Source organism: Macaca thibetana, chromosome 2, assembly GCF_024542745.1.
Source record: "Macaca thibetana thibetana isolate TM-01 chromosome 2, ASM2454274v1, whole genome shotgun sequence".
Taxonomy (NCBI): domain Eukaryota; kingdom Metazoa; phylum Chordata; class Mammalia; order Primates; family Cercopithecidae; genus Macaca; species Macaca thibetana.
The window spans coordinates 100,612,072-100,635,188 of NC_065579.1; the positions used below are offsets into that span (position 1 = coordinate 100,612,072).

A 23,117-nucleotide genomic window follows, 5' to 3' on the forward strand; every position below is an offset into this window, starting at 1 on the left:
TTCTATATCTGTCATGGTGATCTATGATCAGTGATCTTTGACGTCACTATTGTAGTTGTTTTGGGGCACCACGAAGTGTACCCATATAAGATGGCAAACTTAATCAATAAATGTTGTATGTCTTCTGACTGCTCCAATGACTGCCTGTTCCTGAGACACAATAATATATAACAGGCATGAGTCACTGTGCCCAGCCCGACACAATAATATTGAAATTAAGCCAATTAATAACCCTACAATGGCCTCTAAGTGTTCAAGTGAAAGGAAAAGTCCCAAGTCTCTCACTTTAAATCAAAGCTAGAAATGATTACACTTAGTAAGGAGGACATGTTGAAAGTCAAGGCCAAAAGCTCGCCTCTTGCACCAGTTAGCCAAATTGCGACTTCACAAGAAAAGTTCTTGAAGGATATTTGAGCTCTACTCCAGGGAACATGCAAATGAAGAGAAAACAAAGCAGCCATATTGCTGATATGGAGAAAGTCTAAGTGGTCTGGAGAAAAGATCCAACCAGCCACAACATTTCCTTAAGCCAAAGCCTAATCCAGAGCAAGACTCTAACTCTCTTCAATGCTATGAAGGCTGAGAGAAGTGAGGAAGCTGTAGAAGAAAAGTTTGAAGCTAGCAGCGGTTGGTTTGTGAGGTTTAATGAAAGACAACATCTCCATAACATAAAAATGCAAGATGAAGCAGCAAGTGCAAAGGGAGAAGCTGTGGCAAGTTATCCAGAAAATCTAGATAAGACAATTGATCAAAGTTTCTATACCAAACAACAGATTTTCAATGTAAACAAAACAGCCTTATGTTGGAAGAGGATGCCATCCAGGACTTTCAGAGCTAGAGAGGAGATGTCAATGCAAGCTGCAAAGCTTCAAGGGACAGGCTGACTTTTTTTTTAGAGGTGAATGCAGCTGATGACTTTAAGTTGAAGTAAATGTTCATTTACTATTTTGAAAATCCTAGGTTAATTAAGAATTATGCTAAATCTACTCTACCTGTGATCCATAAATGGAACAATAAAGACTGGATGATCACACATCTGTTTACAGCATAGTTTACTGAATATTTTAAGCCCCCTATTGAGAACTATTGCTCAGAAAAAAATATTCCTTTCAAAATATTACTGCTCTGCACCATGTCACTCAAGAGCTGTGTTGGAGATGTACGAGAATATTCATGTTGCTTTCATGCCTGCTAACACAAACATCCATTCTGCAGTCCATGGACCAAGATTTCAAGTCTTATTAATAAATATATTTCATAAGGCTATTAAGAAATAGCTCTCTCTCTCTCTATATATATATATATACACACACACACACACATAGCCTTTTAGAGTTTATATAGCTGCCATTGATAGTGATTCCATTGATGGATCTGAGCAAAGCAAATTGAAAAGCTTCTGGAAAGTAGTCATTATTCTAGATGCCATTAGGAACATTTGTAATTCATGGGAGGAGGTCAAAATACCAACATTAACAGGAGTGTGAAAGGCATTGATTCCAGCCCCCATAGGTGACTTTCAGGGGTTCACATCTTCAGTGGAGGAAGTCGCTGTAGATGTGGTGGAAACAGCAACAGAACTAGAACTAGAAGTGGAGCGTGAAGTTGTGACTGAATTGCCGCACTCTCATGATCAAACTTGAACAGATGAAGAGTTGCTTCTCACAGATGAGCAGTGAAAATGGTCCCTTGAGATGGAATCTCCTCCTGGTGAAGATGCTGTGAACGTGGTTAAAATGACAATTGATTTAGAATATTACATAAATTTAGTTAATAAAGCAGTGGCAGGGTTTGAGAGCATTGACTCCAATTTTGAAAGAACTGGGTAAAATGCTATCAAATAGCATCACATGGTATGGAGAAATCTTTTGTGAAGGGAAGAGTCGACCAATGTGGCAAACTGCATTGTCATCTTATTTTAAGAAATTGCCACAGCCACCCCCAGCTTTAGCAACCACCACTCTGATCAGTAAGTAGTCATCAACATCAAAACAAGAGCTCCATCCTCTTCAGCAAAAACGCTATGACTTGCTGAAGGCTCAGATGAAGGTTAGCATTTTTAGCACTAAAATATTTTTAATTAAGGTACGCACATTGCTTTTTTTGACATAATACTATTGTATACTTAATAGACTACAGTATAGGGTAAACACAACTTTTATACGCACTGAGAAACCAAAAAAGTTATTTTTGTGATATTTGCTTTATTGTGGTAGTCTGAAACTGAACTCACAATCTCACCAAGGTGTGCCTGAACCTCTTTATCTAACTGGTCACTGCCACAGTCCACTCTGTTTTGGCCAAGATGCCCCAGAGTGGCAGGCACACTGTGTGGTCACATCCAAGGGCCTAGAGATGGTGGGGGCTCCATATGGATCTAGACATGCAAAATCTCTCTTTGATTTGACTTCTTCCAACCCACCATTTTCTGGGCGCCAGGCTCGTCTCACCCAGAAAGTAGGACCCAATGTGACAGTTCCTGCCCAGTTCCCTCCTGTGGCAGCCACTTGACCCAGGGGCACTCTTGATCCTTGCAGCCTCACTTCCACACCCTATCTCTACCCCTATCACCTCTCTCCAATCCCCACTCCCCCTGCTCATCTTGTCTGCTGCCCAGTGGGGGCCCCACCCATGCTGGCCTCTCCTTTTGCAAGTCCCCATTCTTCATATGGTTTCTTCAGAGCCCCTTTCCTTGGTTTTGAGGAGAGGGGTCCTCACTCTCTTCCCCACCAATCCTACCCACTTCTACAGTCCACTCGTTATCCTAATTGCCTCTGTATACAGACTGGGGTGAGAGGAGTTGATGTGATGGGTGTGGATACAGGGCTGGTGCTGTCTTCTTCTAGTAAGCCCTGGGAGAGGTGTCTGAGCCCAAGTGTCAGTGGTTTTCTTTGGATCTGTGAGTACATAACACTTCTTTGCCTTCAGCCTTAGGCCATAGTTGCTAGTTCTGGGACAACCAGAAAAGTCCTACATAATCTCGTGTTATGTGCAGAGCTGAGTATAGAGCTCCAGGTGTGATCTGACTCACTTAAGATCACAGTGAGTCTATTGTATTGTTGAACTGTTAGCTTAGACATCTGTTACTGCACCTACATTGCACTAGCCTCATGCCTAGACACTGATCTGAAAGAAATCCCCTAAATGCATACAGAAGACTTCTCAGCTGAGCTAAGGGGCTCCCACCAGGTTTGAGCCTATCTGATGAATCCATGAGGTAGACAGCCTGCACGTGTCCACCTGGTTTGATGAACTGCATAAATCCCCGTGGGGGATGTGGTCCATGGCCTGGGAAGTGAGTTACCCTAGGAAAGGTCTAGAGGACAGAGGCAGGGATGGAGACAACAGCATGGTGAGTTCCCAACCCACCCACGATGATAGGTGTCTGAGGCAGAAGGTAAAGAGGCTGTCCCCTGGTGGGTGTCACAGGACCCAAGCGTCATTGCTGAGGCACGTGGATAACAAAGTGTGGCACTGGATTCTTCCTATTTCTGTGAGGATCATGGGGACTCTCTGGCGCTCTTGGTAAAGGTGGCTCTGGGAACAGGAAGAGTGTCCTTCTTGACAGGGATGTCAGAGCACTGATGGTGACAATCAGTGTGTCACTGCTCACATGACTGAACAATGGGAAGAGCCCGACTGTCTAATGACAGAACTCTGTTAAATATAATTAAGGGTATTTTGTTGAATGAACGAAGCCAGATGGGAAAGAAGACAGTATCTGTCTTCTTATAGAAGAAGTTAAAGAATTTATAGAAGTTAAAGACAGGCTCATTTAATCTCTATAAAGACAGAGTGGCCCTTACCTCTGGGTGGAGCAAAAGGCACCCTCTGAAGTGATAGGGATATCTTTTATCATCTTCATCGGGAGTGGTAGTTACATGCATGTATGCATATCAAAACTCGCCAAGCTGCACTAAGATCAGTGTGTCCTTCCTCAGTAAAAATAATAAAGAACTATACTTATAAAGAATTGTTTAATAATATAGGAAAATGTCTACACTATAATCTTTAGCCAAAAAAAAGAGCCACCTACAGAATGCTACATGCATGAGAACAATTAATCAAAAAGTTCATGGGAAAAGTCAGAATTGAAACATCATGTCTTAAAAGACATTGTTTTGATATTGTGAGAATGTACCTAATTTTTTCCTTTTTTCTGCTTTTCCCAATTTAATACAATGAGCTTGTGTTGGTTTTATAATTAGACATTTTGTTTGTTTGTTTGTTTGGTTTTGTTTTGAGACAGAGCCTTGCTGTCGCCCAGGCTGGAGTGCAATGGCCCGATCTTGGTTCACTGCAACCTCTGTCTCCTGGGTTCAAGAGATTCTCCCACTTCAGCCTCCTGACTATAGGGGCTATAGGGGCGCACCACCACGCCCAGCTAATTTTGTGTATTTTTAGTAGAGATGGGGTTTCACCATGTTGGCCATGTTGGTCTCAAACTCCTGACCTCAAGTTATCCACCCGCCTTGGCTTCCCAAAGTGCTGGAATTACAGGCATGAGCCACCGCACCCGGCCTAGACATTTGTTTTTAAAAATAAAAGATTCATTTGCTCTTTTTACAGCCCATCTCACTGTTGACTGATATTGACCAGGAGTCAACTCAGGCCCCAGGGATTTTCACAACAGCTGCTGTATGGCAGGGTTCCTGCTCACTGTGCTTGTGTAGTTGGCCCTTGCACCCGCAGTGAATAATTAACATTCTCCCCATCCTGTTGATGATGGTCTGAAAATATGGTCCAGAAATGGTGTGGGCAAGAAGAAAGCAAAGCAACGCTTGGAACATAGGTACAGCGACTAGACATGGAGCAGCTGCTTAAAGACAAAAAGGCCCCAAAAAGGAGGGATGGCACGAAACACCCTCCAATATGGGCATGGAGTCTAGAGTGACAAACTGATCAAAAGTTCATTTCCCATGGGGAGTCCGAACATATTTAATAATAAAAAGAGAACAAGAGCCATGCAAACTGAGAAGGACAAAGTAGAAAGAGTAGCAGACACCAAGCAACTAAATCACAGCGTGATAAGCTGCTGGCTTGTTGCCATTATTGTATCCAGAACATTTTATTTAAATGCTGAAGAATTTCCCATGGGTCCCCACTTTCTTGTGAATCCTTGGGCTGAACTTCCCTGTCCTGAGTGATTACTAGAACACATCTCTGGACCAGAAACCCAAAAGTGGAGTAACACATACTGCAAAGCTGTGCTTCCTTGTTTCGGGCTATGAATCCTCACCTTGTTTCCCATCTAGTATATATTTTTCAAACCAACTTGTCCATGGAGTCATGTAGTATTTAGGGTGGAAGCTGCCCCAGGTCTAGCACGTCATTTAACAGATGAGGAAATGGAAGCTTGGGCAGTGGAAGTATCTTGCCAAGGTCACACAGTAAGTCAGCAGCACAGTCTGTGTGACTCCGAGCCTGCTCTGCTAGCCCACATTGCCCTCTGGGGGTGAGCATGTCTTCACATCCTCCACCACCCTAATGACAAACACGCAGAACATGGCAAAGCCTCAGCTCTGCATGGTGAAAGTAAGAACCAGCAATTGTCACAAACAGAAATACAGTGTTGGTCCGGCAGCCTCCAGCAGTTCTGCACAAGCGGATTACCAGTAAATACAAGGCTATCTTTCTAAAAACCAAAGTCGTATTTATGTTATCTATTTTCTATAAAATTTTGTATTAATTTATTTGTTACCTATTTTTGAACTCTTTCAAAAGCACACTATATTTCCCTGCTTAAACAGCCCCCTGAGGGCGGGTGCCTGAAAGCCTCTACACTTGTGTCATTCCATCTCCACCGCAGGCGTATTGAGTAAGTTTGTATTTGGGTTTTTTAAAAACCTCCACTCTACAGTTAAGAAAACTAAGGCAGAGAGCTTCAATAATTTGGTCAAAGCCAAGTAGTAGTAATGACGCTGGAGGTTAAACCCAGCAGCATGACTACAGTTCTTAATCAATGCCTTTTGAATTGCACATATGGGATGAACTTGAACATTTTCTTGATGATTCACTGTCCTTGTTATGATTACCAGTTACTGAGCTCTGTTGTAACAGAGACATATGTCCCTATGTGGGGCGGGGGTGGGGTGTCTTGATCGCGGGGCTATTTCTGTACTTTTCTGGCTTTTCCCAAGCAGTCATTTCTTTCTATTCTCCAAGCACCAGCAATGAGCTTCACCTTTTCAGCTTCTAGTTTGCTGAAACTAATCTGCTATAGACAGAGACTCCAGTGAAACAATTTTACTAGGGTTTAATCAAATAAACTCTCTCTGACAAAGGATTACTGAAAGAGTAACTAAGAGTTTGATGTTTACTGAGTGTATAGTATGTGCTAGATGCTGGCTGTGGATGCCTCATAGAATCCTCCCAACAACCCATGAAATGACTACTGTCATTCAGCCCAACACCCAGATGAGAAAGCTGAGGGTAAGACAGGTTTCAAGCTTGGCAGTCTGACTACAGAGGCCTCTGGCTTAACCCCTGGGTTAGGCTGCCTCTGTAGGTTTGGGGGCATATAATTTTGCTGTTTGGGGTCTCCTTTGCCTTCTTAGAGATCACAAGCCAAAGCTTTTTATTTGGTCACGGAAGCCCAGAAGGGCATCTTGTGGCTCAGGAGTAGCTCTCTGCTGTCTTCCAAGATCTGCTGACAATACTTGAGATTTTCAGACGTCACCAACCACCAAGAGAGCTTGATATGACTGTACATAATATTGTCATAAAGAACCTGAACTTGACCATATACTTCTGTCATGTGGAAAATTTCTCATAGCTCCGGATAGATTGTATCTGGGGTGAAGAATCCTGCCACCTATGTACCTGGCATAGTGTGAGTCCTCATAAATGCTTACTGGTCTGAAGGGCCACAAAACAGTGAACAGTGAAAATCCCCACTAAGATCCTGAGTCCAGATAAAGATGGGAAACCTGGTTAGCTCACCCACCCGCCTATAGTTAAAACTCTTTAGACAACAGGTTGTTTTCATTTACGGAGTAATATTGGGTGGTGAGTTCATGTGTATGGGGAGTGGGATAGGGGATACGGGGAGAGTGGAGAAAAAGGGGGCACAGGGTTAACATGAAGTCCAGGATCCCCCTCTACATTTAAAGTTGGTTTAAGTTGGCTTCAATTGATGGCAACTCTTAAGATAATCAGAATTTTCTTACCTTTTTAGCTTTACTGTTGAAAAGCCCTGTGATCTTGTACAAATCATTTGCTTCTTGGTAGTAATTTCTTTTACTCAAACGTAGGCTTTTGACTAGGTGAATGTAAATGTTCTTCTAGCTCTAATATCCTTTATTCTTTATATTTTCTAACAGATTCTGTGTAGTTGGATGAGCAGAGAACAAAAACAAAATAATCCAGTGAGGAAAGCCCGTGAATAAACTTTCAGACCCGAGATCTACTCTCTAGCCTATTTTAAGCTCAACTTGAAAAGAAGAACTGTTCTCTGATTCTTTTCGCCTTCAATACTCAATTATTTAACTCCGCCCTCCTTCAAAAGAAACAGCATTTCCTACTTTTATACTGTCTATATGATTGATTTGCACAACTCATCTGCCAGAAGAGCTGAGACATCCGTTCCCCTACAAGAAACTCTCCCTGGTAAGTAACCTCAGCTGCTTGGCCTATTAGTTAGCTTCTGAGATGAGTAAAAGCCTTAACAGGAAACCCAGAGAAGACATTTGGCAAACACAAAGTGCTCATACAATTATCTTAAAATATAATCTTTAAGATGAGGAAAGGGTCAGAGTTTAGAATGAGTTTCAGATTATTATAACATCAAAGATACAAAACATGATTGTGAGTGAAAGACTTTAAAGGGAGCAATAGTATTTTAGTAACTAACAGTCCTTACCTCTCAAAAGAAAGATTTGCAGAGAGATGAGTCTTAGCTGAAATCTTGAAATCTTATCTTCTGCTAAGGAGAACTAAACCCTCTCCAGTGAAATGCCTTCTGAATATGTGCCCACAAGAAGTTGTGTCTAAGTCTGGTTCTCTTTTTCCTTTTTCCTCCAGACAAGAGGGAAGCCTAAAAATGGTCCAAATTAATATCAAATTACAAACGTCAGATAAAATTTTCCTCTAATATATCAGTTGCATGGCACAGTTAATATGTAATTCTTTATGGCTCTAAATTAAAAGTGAGCTTTTCTAGAGGCTTCTCCCAGCTGCCTAATCTAAGATGCAGGGAATTTGAGACTCGCAGGGTTTAATAAGAGAAAATTCTCAGCTAGAGCAGCTGAACTTAAATAGACTAGGCAAGCCAGCTGGTTATAAGACTAAACTACCCAGAATGCATGACATTCATCTGTGGTGGCAGACGAAACATTTTTTTTATTTTATTATTTCTTGGGTGTGTATGAAAACTCTTAATTGTGGCAACTCAGAAACTATAAACACAAACTTCACAGAAAGTGTGAGGATTTTACAATTCTCTGTTGGCGTCTATGAGCTTCTCGGGGGACTTGGGCGTCTGGCCATTTCACTCTGACTGTATCGCAGCACCGAACATCTGATGGTCTTGCCTTTTAATTCTCTTTTCCAGGAGTGAGAGGGAGGGTAGCATGGTAGTTAAGAGTGCAGGCTTCCTGCATTCAAAATCAGTTGCTTCCCAGCTGGGTGGCTTTGAGCAAGTTACTCGCCCTCTGTATGCTTCAAGGTCCTTGTCTGCAAAATGTGAAAAATATTTCCTGCCTTATGAGGTTGCCCTGAGGATTAAATGAATGAATGGGTATGACTCTTAGACAGTGATTGGCATCCAGTATGTGCCCTCGAGGTCTCTTAATTATTACTGACTTGCTCATAGTGCACGCTCTTTGTGGACTAACTCCAGAGAATGGCAGCATCAATAAACATCTTAAGACTGAGTTGCAGCCGGGCATGGTGGCTCATGTTTGCAATCCCAGCATTCTAGGAGGCTGAGGCAGGAGGATTGCTTGAGCCCAGGAGTTCAAGACCAGCCTGGGCAACATAGTGTGATCTTGTCTCTATAAAAATAAACAAAATTAGGCCAGGCGTGGTGGCTTACGCCTGTAATCCCAGCACTTTGGGAGGCCAAGGCAGGCAGATCACAGGGTCAGGAGATGGAGACCATCCTGGCTAACACGGTGAAACCCCATCTCTACTAAAAATACAAAAACAAAATTAGCCAGGTGTGGTGATGGGTGCCTGTAGTCCCAGCTACTCAGGAGGCTGAGGCAGAAGAATGGCGTGAACCCAGGAGGAGGAGCTTGCAGTGAGTTGAGATCACGCCACTGCACTCCAGCCTGGGCAAAAGAGCAAGACTCCATCTCAAATAAATAAATAAATAAATAAATAAATAACAATAAAAATAAACAAAATTAGCTGTTACAGGTGTGGTGGCACCTGTAGTCCCCAGCCACTTGGAAAGGTGAGGTGAGAGGATTGCTTGAGCCCGGGAGGTCCAGGCTTCAGTGAACCATGATCGAGCCACTGCACTCCAGCCTGAGCGACAGAGTGAGACCCTGTCTCAAAACAACGACAACAGCAACAACAAAAAGGCTGAGCTGCACCATGCTTGACCCAGTTTCTTAAAATTGTTATCAAAGCTTCATTCACTCTGTGGTGCTATAGAGCACAAGATTTTATTTGGTGAGATGGTGCTTTCATGAATTCCCCCAACAGAGCCAAGCTCTCCATCTAGTGAGCAGGAAGCTAGCAGCAAACCTTCCCTTCACTACAAAACTTCATTGTTTGGCCAAAAAGGGAGTTCATTCAATGTAGACATCTATGTATGGAATTAAAAACCTATTGATGTATAAAACTGTTTGCATTCATGGTGGGCCACTAAATACTTTCTAGGGCTTTATAAAAGATCACTTTCTACTTATTCACAGGGTGGAACAAGATGGACTATCAAGTGTCAAGTCCAACCTATGACATCGATTATTATACATCGGAACCCTGCCAAAAAATCAATGTGAAACAAATCGCAGCCCGCCTCCTGCCTCCGCTCTACTCACTGGTGTTCATCTTTGGTTTTGTGGGCAACATACTGGTCATCCTCATCCTGATAAACTGCAAAAGGCTGAAAAGCATGACTGACATCTACCTGCTCAACCTGGCCATCTCTGACCTGCTTTTCCTTCTTACTGTCCCCTTCTGGGCTCACTATGCTGCTGCCCAGTGGGACTTTGGAAATACAATGTGTCAACTCTTGACAGGGCTCTATTTTATAGGCTTCTTCTCTGGAATCTTCTTCATCATCCTCCTGACAATCGATAGGTACCTGGCTATCGTCCATGCTGTGTTTGCTTTAAAAGCCAGGACAGTCACCTTTGGGGTGGTGACAAGTGTGATCACTTGGGTGGTGGCTGTGTTTGCCTCTCTCCCAGGAATCATCTTTACCAGATCTCAGAGAGAAGGTCTTCATTACACCTGCAGCTCTCATTTTCCATACAGTCAGTATCAATTCTGGAAGAATTTTCAGACATTAAAGATGGTCATCTTGGGGCTGGTCCTGCCACTGCTTGTCATGGTCATCTGCTACTCGGGAATCCTGAAAACTCTGCTTCGGTGTCGAAACGAGAAGAAGAGGCACAGGGCTGTGAGGCTTATCTTCACCATCATGATTGTTTATTTTCTCTTCTGGGCTCCCTACAACATTGTCCTTCTCCTGAACACCTTCCAGGAATTCTTTGGCCTGAATAATTGCAGTAGCTCTAACAGGTTGGACCAAGCCATGCAGGTGACAGAGACTCTTGGGATGACACACTGCTGCATCAACCCCATCATCTATGCCTTTGTCGGGGAGAAGTTCAGAAACTACCTCTTAGTCTTCTTCCAAAAGCACATTGCCAAACGCTTCTGCAAATGCTGTTCCATTTTCCAGCAAGAGGCTCCCGAGCGAGCAAGTTCAGTTTACACCCGATCCACTGCGGAGCAGGAAATATCTGTGGGCTTGTGACCCGGACTCAAGTGTGCCGGTGACCCAGTCAGAGTTGTGCACATGACTTGGTGTTGATACACAGCCTGGGCTGGGGGTGGGGTGGGAGAGGTCTTTTTTAAAAGGAAGTTACTGTTACAGAAGGTCTAAGATTCATCCATTTATTTGGCATCTGTTTAAAGCAGATTTGATCTTTTAAGCCCATCAATTATAGAAAGCCAAATCAAAATATGTTGATGAAAAATAGCAACCTTTTTATCTCTCCTTCACATGCATCAAGTTATTGACAAACTCTCCCTTCTCTCCAAAAGTTCCTTATATATATTAAAAAGAAAGCCTCAGAGAATTGCTGATTCTTGAGTTTAGTGACCTGGACAGAAATACCAAAATTATTTCAGAAATGTACAACTTTTTACTTTGTACAAGGCAACATATGGGTTGTAAATGTGTTTAAAACAGGTCTTTGTCTTGCTGTGGGGAGAAAAGACATGGATATGATTAGTTAAGAAATGACACCTTTCATGTGTGATTTCCCCTCCAAGGTATGCTTAATAAGTTTCACTGACTTTTAGAACCAGGCGAGAGTCTTGTGGCCTGGGAGAGCTGGGGAAGCCTCTTAAATAAGAAGGAATTTGAGTTGGATCATCTATTGCTGGCAGAGACAGAAGCCTCACTGCAAGCACTGCATGGGCAAGCTTGGATGTAGAAGGAGACAGAGCTGGTTGGGAAGACCTGGGGAAGAAGGACAAGGCTAGGTCGTGAAGAACCTTGATGGCATTGCTCTAAGTCATGAGCTGAGCAGGGAGATCCTGGTTGGTGTTGCAGAAGATTTATTCTGTGGCCAAAGGAGGGTGAGGAAGGATGAGCATTTAGGGCAAGGAGACCAGCAACTGCCTTCAGGTCAGGGTGAGGATGGCCTCCGCTAAGCTCAAGGCTTGAGGATGGGAAGGAGGGAGGTATTTGTGCAGCATATGAGGATATGGAGTCAGCAGAACTGGGGTGGATTTGGGTTGAAGCTGAGGGGCAGAGAAGATTCAGGGAGAAGCCCTAGTCTTCAAGCAGATTGGAGAAGCCCTTGAAAAGACATCAAGCACAGAAGGAGGAGGAGGAGGAGGTTTAGGTCAAGAAGAAGAGGGATTGGTGTAAAAGGACGGGTCTGGTTTGCAGAGTTTGAACACAGTCTCACCCAGACTCCAGGCTGTCTTTCACTGAATGCTTCTGACTTCAGAGACTTCCTTCCCATCCCAACTCAAATACTGACGGGTCTCCAGGAGGAGACTAGATTTATGAATACATGAGGTGTGAGGACTAGGAACATACTTCAGCTCACACATGAGATCTAGGTGAGGATTGATTACCTAGTAGTCGTTTCATGGGTTGTTGGGAGGATTCTATGAGGCAACCACAGGCAGCATTTAGCACATACTACACATTCAACAAGCATCAAACTCTTAGTTACTCATTCAGGGATAGCATTGAGCAAAGCATTGAGCAAAGAGGTCCCATAGAGGTGAGGGAAGCCTGAAAAACCAAGATGCTGCCTGCCCAGTGCACACCAGTGTAGGTATCATTTTCTACATTTAACCGTCAACAGGCAAAGGGGGGAAGGGACATATTCATTTGGAAACAAGCTGCCTTGAGCCTTAAAACTCACAAAAAGTACAATTTACCAGCCTCCGTATTTCAGGCTGAAGGGGTTGGGTGCGGGGCCCTTAGGTACTCATTCCAGATGCCTTCTCCAGACAAACCAGAAGCAACAGAAGAAACCTCTCTCTCTCCCTTTGAAATGAATACACCCCTTAGTGTTTTGGTATATTCATTTCAAAGGGAGAGACAGAGGTTGTTTTCTGTTGCTTCTCTTATGATTGTGCACATACTTGAGATTGTTTTGAATTTCGGGGATGGTTAAAACCATCATAGTATATAGATAAGGTGAGGGAATAGAAAGTGGTGAGAACCACTCAGGGAATGAAGGTGTCAGAATAATAAGAGGCGCTACTGACTTTCTCAGCTTCTGAATATGAACAGTGAGCATTGTGGCTGTCAGCAGGAAGCAATGAAGGGAAATGTCTTTCCTTTTGCTCTTAAGTTGTGGAAAGTATAAGAGTAGTATAGGACCCTACCCTCTGGGCCAAGTCAAAGACATTCTGACATCTTAGTATTTGCATATTCTTGTGTATATGAAAGTTACAAGTTGCTTGAAAGAAAATATGCATCTAATAAAAAAACCTTCTAACATAATTCATTATATTCTCGCTCTTTCAGTGTACATTTAGATAATAGCACATAAAACTGCCAAAGTATTTTATAAGTAGCTGTTTTCTTCCTTAGTGTGTGTGTGGTGTATGCAAAGAGAGAGATAATTGTATTTTTGTATTTTCTTTTAAATAATTTTTAAAATTCACTCTTTTCCTGAGACAAATTACCAGAATAGTTTGTATTTACAGATGATACCTCTAAGAGTAGGGTTGTTGAGCAATTGACTTGAAAACTTTTAAAATTCAAATTTTAATTCCACTACTCAAAAGAATTGCCATGTTTTAAAAAATAGAATCGGTGCTGTAAATCAGTTGTCTATGTTTGAAAATGAAGAAGACATGCAACGTCATGGCCTGGTCACTTACCCGCAGCCCTGTGTTGTAGGCACATCACACGTGAGAATGAGGATATGCTTTTCTTTCATTTAAAACCCCTCCCCAAAACTTGGCTCTAATTGCAATGATGACAATCATGTACATTTGGATTTATGTGCAGGAGTCTCTTACCCTGAGAGAGGACAGGTGCTCCAGGTGGAGGGGACCCGTCTGGGTCACGTTCACATCTTGAACATGCTGGTTTTCAGTCACTGCACACTCATCTCCCAGCGCAGGTCATGGGCAGCAGATGCAAGAGCTGCCCATGGTCCTATTTGGAGGTGCATGACATGAGCAGAAGACAGAATAGCTGGATCTGACTAGAAGGGCAGCTTCTCCCTACCAAGACTTGAAGGATTGCCTTTCATCTCTTAGGCTAAAAGGTAGAATGAACCAAGGAAGGGCAGGAGGAGGCTGGGGTTAGGGTAGAAGGAAGGGACCATGGAGAAGGGAGATCCATCCCATAGGATGAAGGCAGTGTGGCAGGGAGATTGGAAGGTGTCAGCTTTTATGGCTGACATAAATGCAGCCATGTCAATTGCTGCTTTTCCTTTTCCACCTTATTAAATGCCTTCCAATGTTAGCACAAAGAAAAGCTATTTTCAGTGTTGCCAGCCTTTCCAGAGCCCATTCCCATTATCTCCCCAGGCCCATGCCTTTACTCCTTGGAGTTTCAACTCACAACCTTCAGGATCTGACTTTATTCACCATCTCTGGGGTGAATGTACCTTCTGTCTCACCCAGAGGTCCCTATCAAAGAAGAGATTGCATGCCATGGATAAAGTCAAAATAGAGGTGACTGTCCTTAACAAGGAAGAATAATGTGCAAATTCATAAACTGGGATTCTGTTTACGTTTTGTACTCCAGGGGTTCTTAGTTTAAATCGCTCTGAATAAATTAAGATGCATTGGCATTTCCACTGTAACGATTAAATTTACAAATCATTTATTTTCTATCGGAGGAGAGACAGAGTTCCAAATGCAAACATTAACTGTTCAAGTGTTAACACTTCTAATGACAGCATAAGAATTACCACCAACTACCCTGGGGGCTGGAAGCAGAAATGTGAACTGGAAAACAAATCACGAACTTTCCTTTTTTGTTTTTTTTTTTTTGAGATGGAGTCTTGCTCTGTTGCCCAGGCTAGAGTGCAGTGGTGCGATCTCGGCTCACTGTAACCAGAGCCTCCCAGATTCAAGTGATTATCCTGCCTCAGCCTCCCAAGTAGCTGGGACTACAGGTGTGCACCACCATGCACGGGGAAATTTTTGTATTTTTAGTAGAGATGGGGTTTCACTGTGTTAGCCAGGATGGTCTCGATTTCCTGACCTCGTGATCCGCCCGCCTAGGCCTCCCAAAGTGCTGGGATTACAGGCTTGAGCCACCGCGCCCGGCCAACAAATCATGAACTTTGTAACTGCCGTTCCTTGTAGCTTGTTAACACATCCACTTACTTATCGTCAGAGTATGTAGACATTTTCCACAATCCTCAGGGATAAGGCTGAACAGAAGAGGAAAAAACGTGAAAACATTTCGATAGCTCCTTTACTTTGAAATAAAATTCACTGTAAAAGTTGCTTGTATTTTTCCAAAACCGAGTCAACCTTTAATATTTAATACATACAAATACATATTTTATATATTAATATATAATGTCATATGACACACACTATATCTTTATATTAATATGCATGCATATAATATCTATTTCCTTCCTAATTTTCTATAAGCAATTTTACAAGTCTGACTTCTATTTGCCTCCTTATTGTTACTACATAGTTTGATAATCCGTTTTGTGTCGTTGTGATTCTGTCGTGTTTTGGGGACTTATTTTTGTTTCTCTGGGTGGTCACTAGTTTTTTTAAAGCATTCATGGAAGAGTGTGAATCTTTTTCGAGCTAGGAAGCCATGGCAAGCCTTGGGTCATACTGCCCCCACGAGGCCACATTGGCAAATGAGCAAGGGCGTTCAACCTCCAGCCTTGGCCGTGGAGAAGACACGCGAGGAGGCTTTTCACATTCAGCTGTTTAATGTTTGTCTCTGCCGGCACCATTCCAGTTGTGAAAAAGAGGTATTTCCACAGCAGCTCAGGGTAGGTAGTGCACAGCTCACATTCATCATTTTTGAAGACCAAGAGGAGTCTCCATTCGGGATACAGGTTGATGCCTGTTGTGGAATGAAGGTTCCAACACCCAGACCAATCTCTGCAGTGTGCTGATCTCATGACCCTGCAACAAGATCAGAAAGTGTTTTGTGACTAAGCATTTTTCATAACGCATAAAATGCTCCAAGCTCCTCTCTTGTTTCTCTCTATGATCCTGTATATCTGATGGTTGTGGGTACCAAGTGTTTGAAATAATCAAATGTGATTTGATGTTGGTAAATTTCTTTATCATTCGCACTCTCCTTTCTCTATTATTGTTTATGTAACTGAACCGCAGATTAGTAACTCGTTGCTTGCAGAATCCAATTTAACAAGAGTGAGGTCAGGTATAAAGCAAATTATTTATTCTAAACCTCCTTCAGGGAAGACGTGCAGGCTCCTGCCTCTAAATGCACTGCTTTGCTGGGCATGGTGGCTCACGCCTGTAATCCCAGAACTTTGAGAGGCCAAGGAGGGTGGATCACTTGAGGTCAGGAGTTCGAGACCGGCCTGGCCAATATAGTGAAACCCCCGACTCTACTAAAAATACGAAAAATTAGCCAGGCATGGTGGCAGATGCCTGTAATCCCAGCTACTCGGGAGGCTGAGGCAGGAGAATCACTTGAACCTGGGAGGTGGAGGTTGCAGTGAACCAACATCTTGCCACTGTACTCCAGCCTGGGTGACAGAGTGAGACTCTGTCTGTAAATAAATAAATAAATAGTAAATGCACTGCTTTGCTTTTGGAGCAGAAAGCAGGCACTTTTAAAAGGCAGGGGAGGAAATGAGCAAGGGCAGGGGGTTCTGCATGCTGGCATGGTTGGTGCCTAATCTATCGGGCAGTTGAGTTGGCACTTTCATAGGCAGAAATAGGTTGAAAAAGTGACGGCAGGCCTTCAACCTGCCTTCCTGGAGGGTGAGTTCCATGGCAACCCCCTGGAGGGTGAGAGTTCCATGGAGGTCATGCTTTGGGCTGTAAATCGGCTGTTAACTCTCTAGAGAGTTCTGTCTTGGAGCATATAGATGAACTTACCCTGTAAAGAATGTCTGTTGAAGGGGAGGTAAAAGGTGAGATTTGCATTTCTAAAGGGCTAAGTAGAAAGTAGGGCACAAGAGGAAAGGAGAAAAGACAAAATAATTTTAAAAATACTTGTAACATTCCTTTTTACTTAGAAAAAAATGGAGTACTCGGTTATATTATCACCTCGTTTACATCAAACCCTCTTATGGAATCCTATGGTTTGAAAACAAAAAGGTTGTTGAGGACCAGTCAGCCCAACCACTTCGCTTTATAGATGAGAGCATTGCCTGTCCCAAGCCCCAGAGACTCTGATGTCATGGGTCTGGAGTGGGCTCCAACAGCGGCACGTTTTGATGGTGCTTCCCAATGGCAAACCATCGGCGAGCCTTTGAATAGGGAAAGTAGGAGCACTTCTGACTCCCTTCACGATCAGCACCTGTGTGCTAATAAATTCACAAAAGCCAACATATTGGAGTCACTTGGGTAGTTTTACAAACAGTGACGTTAAATCCAGCCTCAAAAGTTCTGATTCCAGCTGTCTGCATTGCTGCCCTGTGGTTGCCCACTATAGAAGCTCCCCAGGTGACTGTAAGCATAGCCAAGTCTGAGAAGTACTACCTAAAGCCTGCCGGACTGACAGCAAGGGCTGTTGTCTGAGCAAGACTTTGCCTGGCCTGGGGTGGCATGTGCGCCAGGAAGAGTCTCAACTTTCATAACAGAACATTCCCCAAGCTGGTTTTTTTAAAGCATGTGAATCTAGACTTCATTGGCAATACCAGAGATCTGTATTTGAGGCTCCAAGTATTTCACTTTCATTTTTGGTTTTGGGTTATGTTTTCACCCTTCCTTTCCAAGTGAAAAGTAAACAGAAATGGGATGTCTGGCGCCCATGCTGAGCTTGGTGACTTCAAATTCAATAGAGAATAAGTCTCTTGTGTAGAAAAGGGCCTGTCTGAGATGTTTCTCAAATGAGTATAGATTTTGCTTATGTGGCTAAAGGGCTCTTCTCCCCCCATTTCCTTACCCCTGCAGCGAGCCATCCTTCTTAACTCTTTCCATGAAAGCATTATTCCTGAAGACCTGGGAACTCGTACCAGCCCTGATCAGGCAATGATAATGCTGCAGAGAATTAAAATTTAGCATTAAAATGTCAACTCTTGAATATCCTGGCAAACGGTTTAAACACATGTACACACATAAAAACACCTCCTACTATTTACTGAAGAGCAGATATCTGATAACTTAATCTTTTGGTTTTGAGTCAAGACAACTTCTCCTTTTGAAACTGCATACCACTGAATATAATAAAATGTAATTAAGATTAAAAATTTAAAAAACTAATGGGAGAATTTCAATATTGTCTATGTTCACTTTAAAATTCCTCTACTTAGGTTTATTGCCATTACCAAAGACTATTCAAAAATCCTTTTTAGGAGAATCCTAATGGCTTCCTGACATACAGTCAAGTAAGGACTCTGTTGATTGGCTAACTCAATCTTCCTGTGGCAAAAAGCAGACCCTGGCAGAGAAGAGGGCAGGGACTTGAAAGTCAGACTGACTTGAGTTCCAGCCTTGAGGCTGTGGGAGATTGGGCAAGTGACTTAATGTCTCTGGCTCTCAGGATCTACAAGGATTTCCAGTAGTAATTTGGGATGTTACCGATACAGGAGCTAAAAAGGAATTATTTAGGCGGTTAGTGAGGGTCAGAGAGTCCTCGGTAAGATTTGCTTTTAAGAAAAAGCAGCCCCAAAATTATTTGTTTGCTAACAAAGAAAAGCCTGTAAAATCGGGCTGCAGACATAGATAAGCAAGCTGGAAGCTTGCACAGGTGAATGCCGGCAGCTGTGCCAATAGGAAAAGGCTATTTGGGGGCCAGGCATGTTCAACATGGATTCTCCATCTTCCCTTTTCTTTGTCAACCACGTGTAGAGTAAAGCAAAGGGCAACATGGCACCGGCCAGGTAGAGAACCCTTCTGCATAATAAAAGAGTAGGGTGAGATGGCCAGCTTCTTCCCATGCTATGTAAATGGCATACCTGGTCCAACCAATTTTTGGGCCCTATGTAAATCAGACACTGCCTCCTCAAGCTAGTCTATAAAACCCCATGTATTTTACCATGGAACTGAGAGATCCACTTGGAACCCCCTCTTTCTGCACGAGAGAGCTTTTCTCTTTTGCCTATTACACTTCCGCTCTTAAACTCACTCCTCCTGTGTTAGCATCCTTGATTTCTTTGGCATGAGGCAACGAACCTTGTGTATTACCCCACACAAATGATGCTGCTTCGTTATTAACAGCAACCTGACAGGGTTGTGTTGGGGTATAAATTATCTAGACCGGAGAGATGCAATAGAATTTTTTTGTAATGACAGGAATGCTTTGTATCTGCATCATCCAAAATGGTAGCCACCAGACCAGGGCGAAATGTGGCCGGTGTGACTGAGGAACTGGATGTTTTCCACGATTTAATTTAAATGTGGCCAATGGCTACTATAGGAGACAGCGTGAGTCTGGCATATTAAAAATACTCAATAAATATTAATATAATTTGAACTTTGGCATCAGTGTTTCCTAGATTGGAATTACTATGCAAGTTGCTTACTGTTTCTAAGCCTTAGTTTTCTAATCTGTAATTGGGGCTAATAATAATACCTGCCTTACAGGTTCGTTCAGAGGATAAATGAGAAATTGCATGTTAAGGGCTTAACACAGTGCCTGGCACATAAAAGCTCTGGTAACTGTTAGATACTTTAATAATTTGCTAATAATGGTTATTTCTTCTTCAGATTAGGATGTGCTCTCCCAAACAGTGCTCTTAGACATAGCGGGCAGTTTAGCTCACTCTCTGCAGTGAAACAGAAGCACTGGCCAACCAGAGTCAACCAGCTATCAATAATTCTGGTCAGATGTAGACTCCATAGCTCAAAGCAAACTGAGAGAGTGAGGGCAGCAGGCCAATTCCCCACCCCTTCCTTCTGGACTCTGACAGAAGCTTACACTCAAGGAAGAGCAAGTAGGAATTAACTTATTAAGAGCTAGGTAAGCAAAACCCTATGAGAAGTTCTGGCAAAGCCCCATGGGCAGATGTGGCTTAGACACAGGAAAGAAGTAGGATTTCATACCACCCGCCTCAGTCTACATCTGGGGCCCTCATCCTCAGCTGTGCCTATGCAAAGGGGAGCAACCAATAAACCCCACCTCCACTCTCCTCCCCTGGAGGCCAGAGATGGCCAGGGGTAAGAAAGGGATGGGAAGTGTTTCCTCCAGCCCTCCTCTGAGAGGGAGAGGAAACTGGGCAGAGCTTCTGTCCTTCTTCAAGCAGAAACAGAAACCTGAGGAGAAGGGAAGTAAGGGGGTTCTTCCCAGTACTCTTCAGTTGTGCACCCACCATCTGCAGCTCAACATTCAGCATTCATTCACTGTCCTTATGAAATTCACTATTTAGAGAGAAACGCAAGCAAAAAGGCAAAGTTTGAAAAGTACTGTTGAAGTGGCATCATTGCCTGGGGTGAATGCCTGAGGTTTGTGGTCTCACGCTAAGGGAATGGAGGATGCAGACACACAAGAAGTGAGTTTAAGAGCAGAGGTTTAACAGGCAAAAGAAAGACAAAAGAGAATAGCTCTCTTGCCTGCATAGAGAGAGGGACACCTGAGTGGGTTTTCCTGTTTCATGGTGAAACACAAGGCATTTTATAAACAAGCTTGAGGAAGTGGTGTCTGATTTACTTAGGACCCGAGAGATTGGTCAGACCAGGTGTGATGTTTACACAGCACGCAAAGCAGCTGGCCGTCCCACTCTAATCTTTCATTATACAGATGAGGTCTATACCTGGCCAGTGCCATGTTGTCTGTTCCTTACTGTACACATGGTTGACAAAGAAAAGGGAAGATGAAGAATCCATGTTGAACATGACTGGCCCCCAGATAGCCTTTTCCTATTGGCACAGCTGCCTACATTCACCTGTGCAAGCTTACAGATTGCTAATCTATGTCTGCAGCCCGATTTTACAGGTTGCTCTTTGTTAGAAAAGAAATGATTTGGGGGCTGCTTTTCATTAAAACGAAAACCTTACCAAGGACTTCCTACCCTCACTATCTCCCTAAACAATTTCTTTTTAACACCTATGTTACTGTGAACAGGGTCAAGATAAGGCTCTGAGAGACAGAGGAGGATGAGTTATCCAATCCAAGGATGGGGTCTGGAGGAAGAAATCCCAGAGAGCATTGCTGCAGTTGAATAAGGATTAGTTAGAAGCTACTGAGTGGAGCATAGGAGTAGGAACCCTCACACAAATATGCAGAGGTGAAATAAAGCAAGGTATAGTCCAGGTGCCTAAAGTAGCACAGCAGACTTGAGATAGATGATAGATAGGTAGATAGATAGGATAGATAGATAGATAGATAGATAGATAGATAGATAGATAGATAGATAGATAGGATAGATAGACAGACAGACAGACAGATAGATAGATAGACAGACAGACAGACACACACACACTGGTGTGAGTGTTGGTGTGTGTGTCTGACTGTGTGCATGCATTCCTCCTGCGGGAGATCAGGAACAGTGGGCAGTATGGAGTGACGAGAGGATCGGGAGGTACTCCCTCCAGCCCTCCCCTCTGCTCTGCCCTCCACTGGAGCAGAAGCAAAGCATATGGTGAAGGAGAACAAGGATTCTTGCCAGCCCAGTACCCGAGTGCATTAGTTATTTATCACTCCACAGTCCCCACTGACGTGTTAATTCCGCATTTATTAAATGCTTACTGTTTGCAATGTCTATGCCAAGCTGTCAAGTGTAGTTTTTATTCTACAGGCCACAGGCACCCCCTGACAGTGTTAAAAAAGAGAGTAGCATTGAGACAGGAATAATAAGTGCAGTCACAGGAGAATGGAAAATTCCAGGCAGCAATTCGACTAGTAAAAAGGAAACTGTTGAAATAGCTGCATAATCTGGGAGTCAATAAGAACCTGAAAACCAAGGTGTGAGCCAAGGCTGGTTAAAACTGACTGGATCCAACATGGTGCTGGGTTTGTCCTAGGTTTTGCCTAGAACCTCATTATATGCTCAATACCAAATCACACACCCACCAGGGCCATTCCATTTCCTGGAACACCCATGGTTGGTGTAAAAGTGGGTGGCACCACAGCTCTGAGAAAATCTTTACCTTTTTCAGGAAACTTCATGAATATTCCACCTCTTGGCTAAAGAAACTCATAATGTAGAAACCCCAAACCCTACTGGGCACAACTTTCTCTTGAGTATGCCTGTACTTCCCTTTCTTATTTTATTTATTTATTTATTTATTTATTTATTTATTTATTTTTGAGACGGAGTCTCGCTCTGTCGCCCAGGCTGTAGTGCAGTGCCGCGATCTCGGCTCACTGCAAGCTCTGCCTCCAGGGTTCAGGCCATTTTCCTGCCTCAGCCTCCGGAGCAGTGGAGACTACAGCCGCCCACCACCACGCCCGGCTAATTTTTTGTATTTTCAGTAGAGACGGGGTTTCACTGTATTTTATTTTATTTTTGAGACAGGGTCTCGCTTTGTCAGCTCACTGCAACCTCTGCCTCCCGGGCTCAAGCAATCCTCCAACCTCAGCCCCCCGAACAGCCCCCTGAATGGGAGAACAGGCGTGCACCACCACGCCTGGCTAATTTTTTGTATTTTTTTGTAGAGACGGGCTCTTGCCATGTTCCCCAGGCTGGTCTCGAACTCCTGGACACAGGTGATCAGCCTGCCTCCACCATCCAAAGTGCTGGGATTACAGGAATGAGCCACCCCGCCTGGTCACACTCCGCTTTCTTGAGTGCGTGCATTTTGCTTTGCAATGAGTCTCTCTACTTTCACTTTTCTGACTTGTCCTTAAATTCCTTCTTGTGACAATGTCAAGAGCCTGGACACCAGCTGGAGTCAACGTCTCACCAGTGTTTAGGGACCTCCCCTAATCCACCGGTATCAGCATGATCAGATTTGCTTTTTCAGAAAAAGCTTTCTGTCCATAGGACAAAGGGAAGTGACTCAGAGAAGGAGCAGGAGGAGTCACAAGCTCCCTGCCTGACAAGGCCTGGACTATGGCAGAGGCAGTGAGATGGTGAGAAAGCAAGGGTATGCAGCCAGCCAAATCCAGAATATAGAAAGTTCTATGGGAAAAGGTGGGGCCAAGGTGGAACAGGGGGAAAGGAATTGTTGCACATTAACAGTGCAATGCAATGCACTGGCCATGTTTGTGTCCAGGTTAGAACAAACCAATGAGAAAGCACATCTATGAGACTACTGGAGAAATTTGAACACTGACTAGATATAATATTATGTTAATTATGCTTTAATTTGGGGTACAATAATGCTTTTGTAGCTATTTCTAAAGAGTCCTATCTCTTAAGGATACACTCTAAAATACCAGTGGAAAA

General features: G+C 43.3%; 2 protein-coding genes and 1 long non-coding RNA gene across 3 annotated transcripts in view; 2 read left to right on the forward strand and 1 right to left on the reverse strand.

Moving 5' to 3' along the window:
* Positions 1-23,117, forward strand: part of TMIE (transmembrane inner ear) — a 538,092-nt gene that overhangs the window by 199,576 nt on the left and 315,399 nt on the right. The window lies entirely within an intron of this gene.
* Positions 1,042-7,987, reverse strand: LOC126948605 (uncharacterized). Its single transcript, XR_007723496.1, has 3 exons — positions 7,862-7,987; positions 7,170-7,325; positions 1,042-1,719 (listed from the first exon to the last, which is right to left on the reverse strand). It is a non-coding gene; the product is annotated as an uncharacterized LOC126948605 (long non-coding RNA).
* On the forward strand, positions 7,384-13,153 carry CCR5 (C-C motif chemokine receptor 5). The gene is made up of 2 exons (XM_050780561.1): positions 7,384-7,608; positions 9,864-13,153. Exons 1-2 carry the CDS (start codon positions 7,539-7,541, stop codon positions 10,931-10,933), a joined length of 1,140 nt encoding a protein of 379 aa, XP_050636518.1. The 5' UTR covers positions 7,384-7,538; the 3' UTR covers positions 10,934-13,153.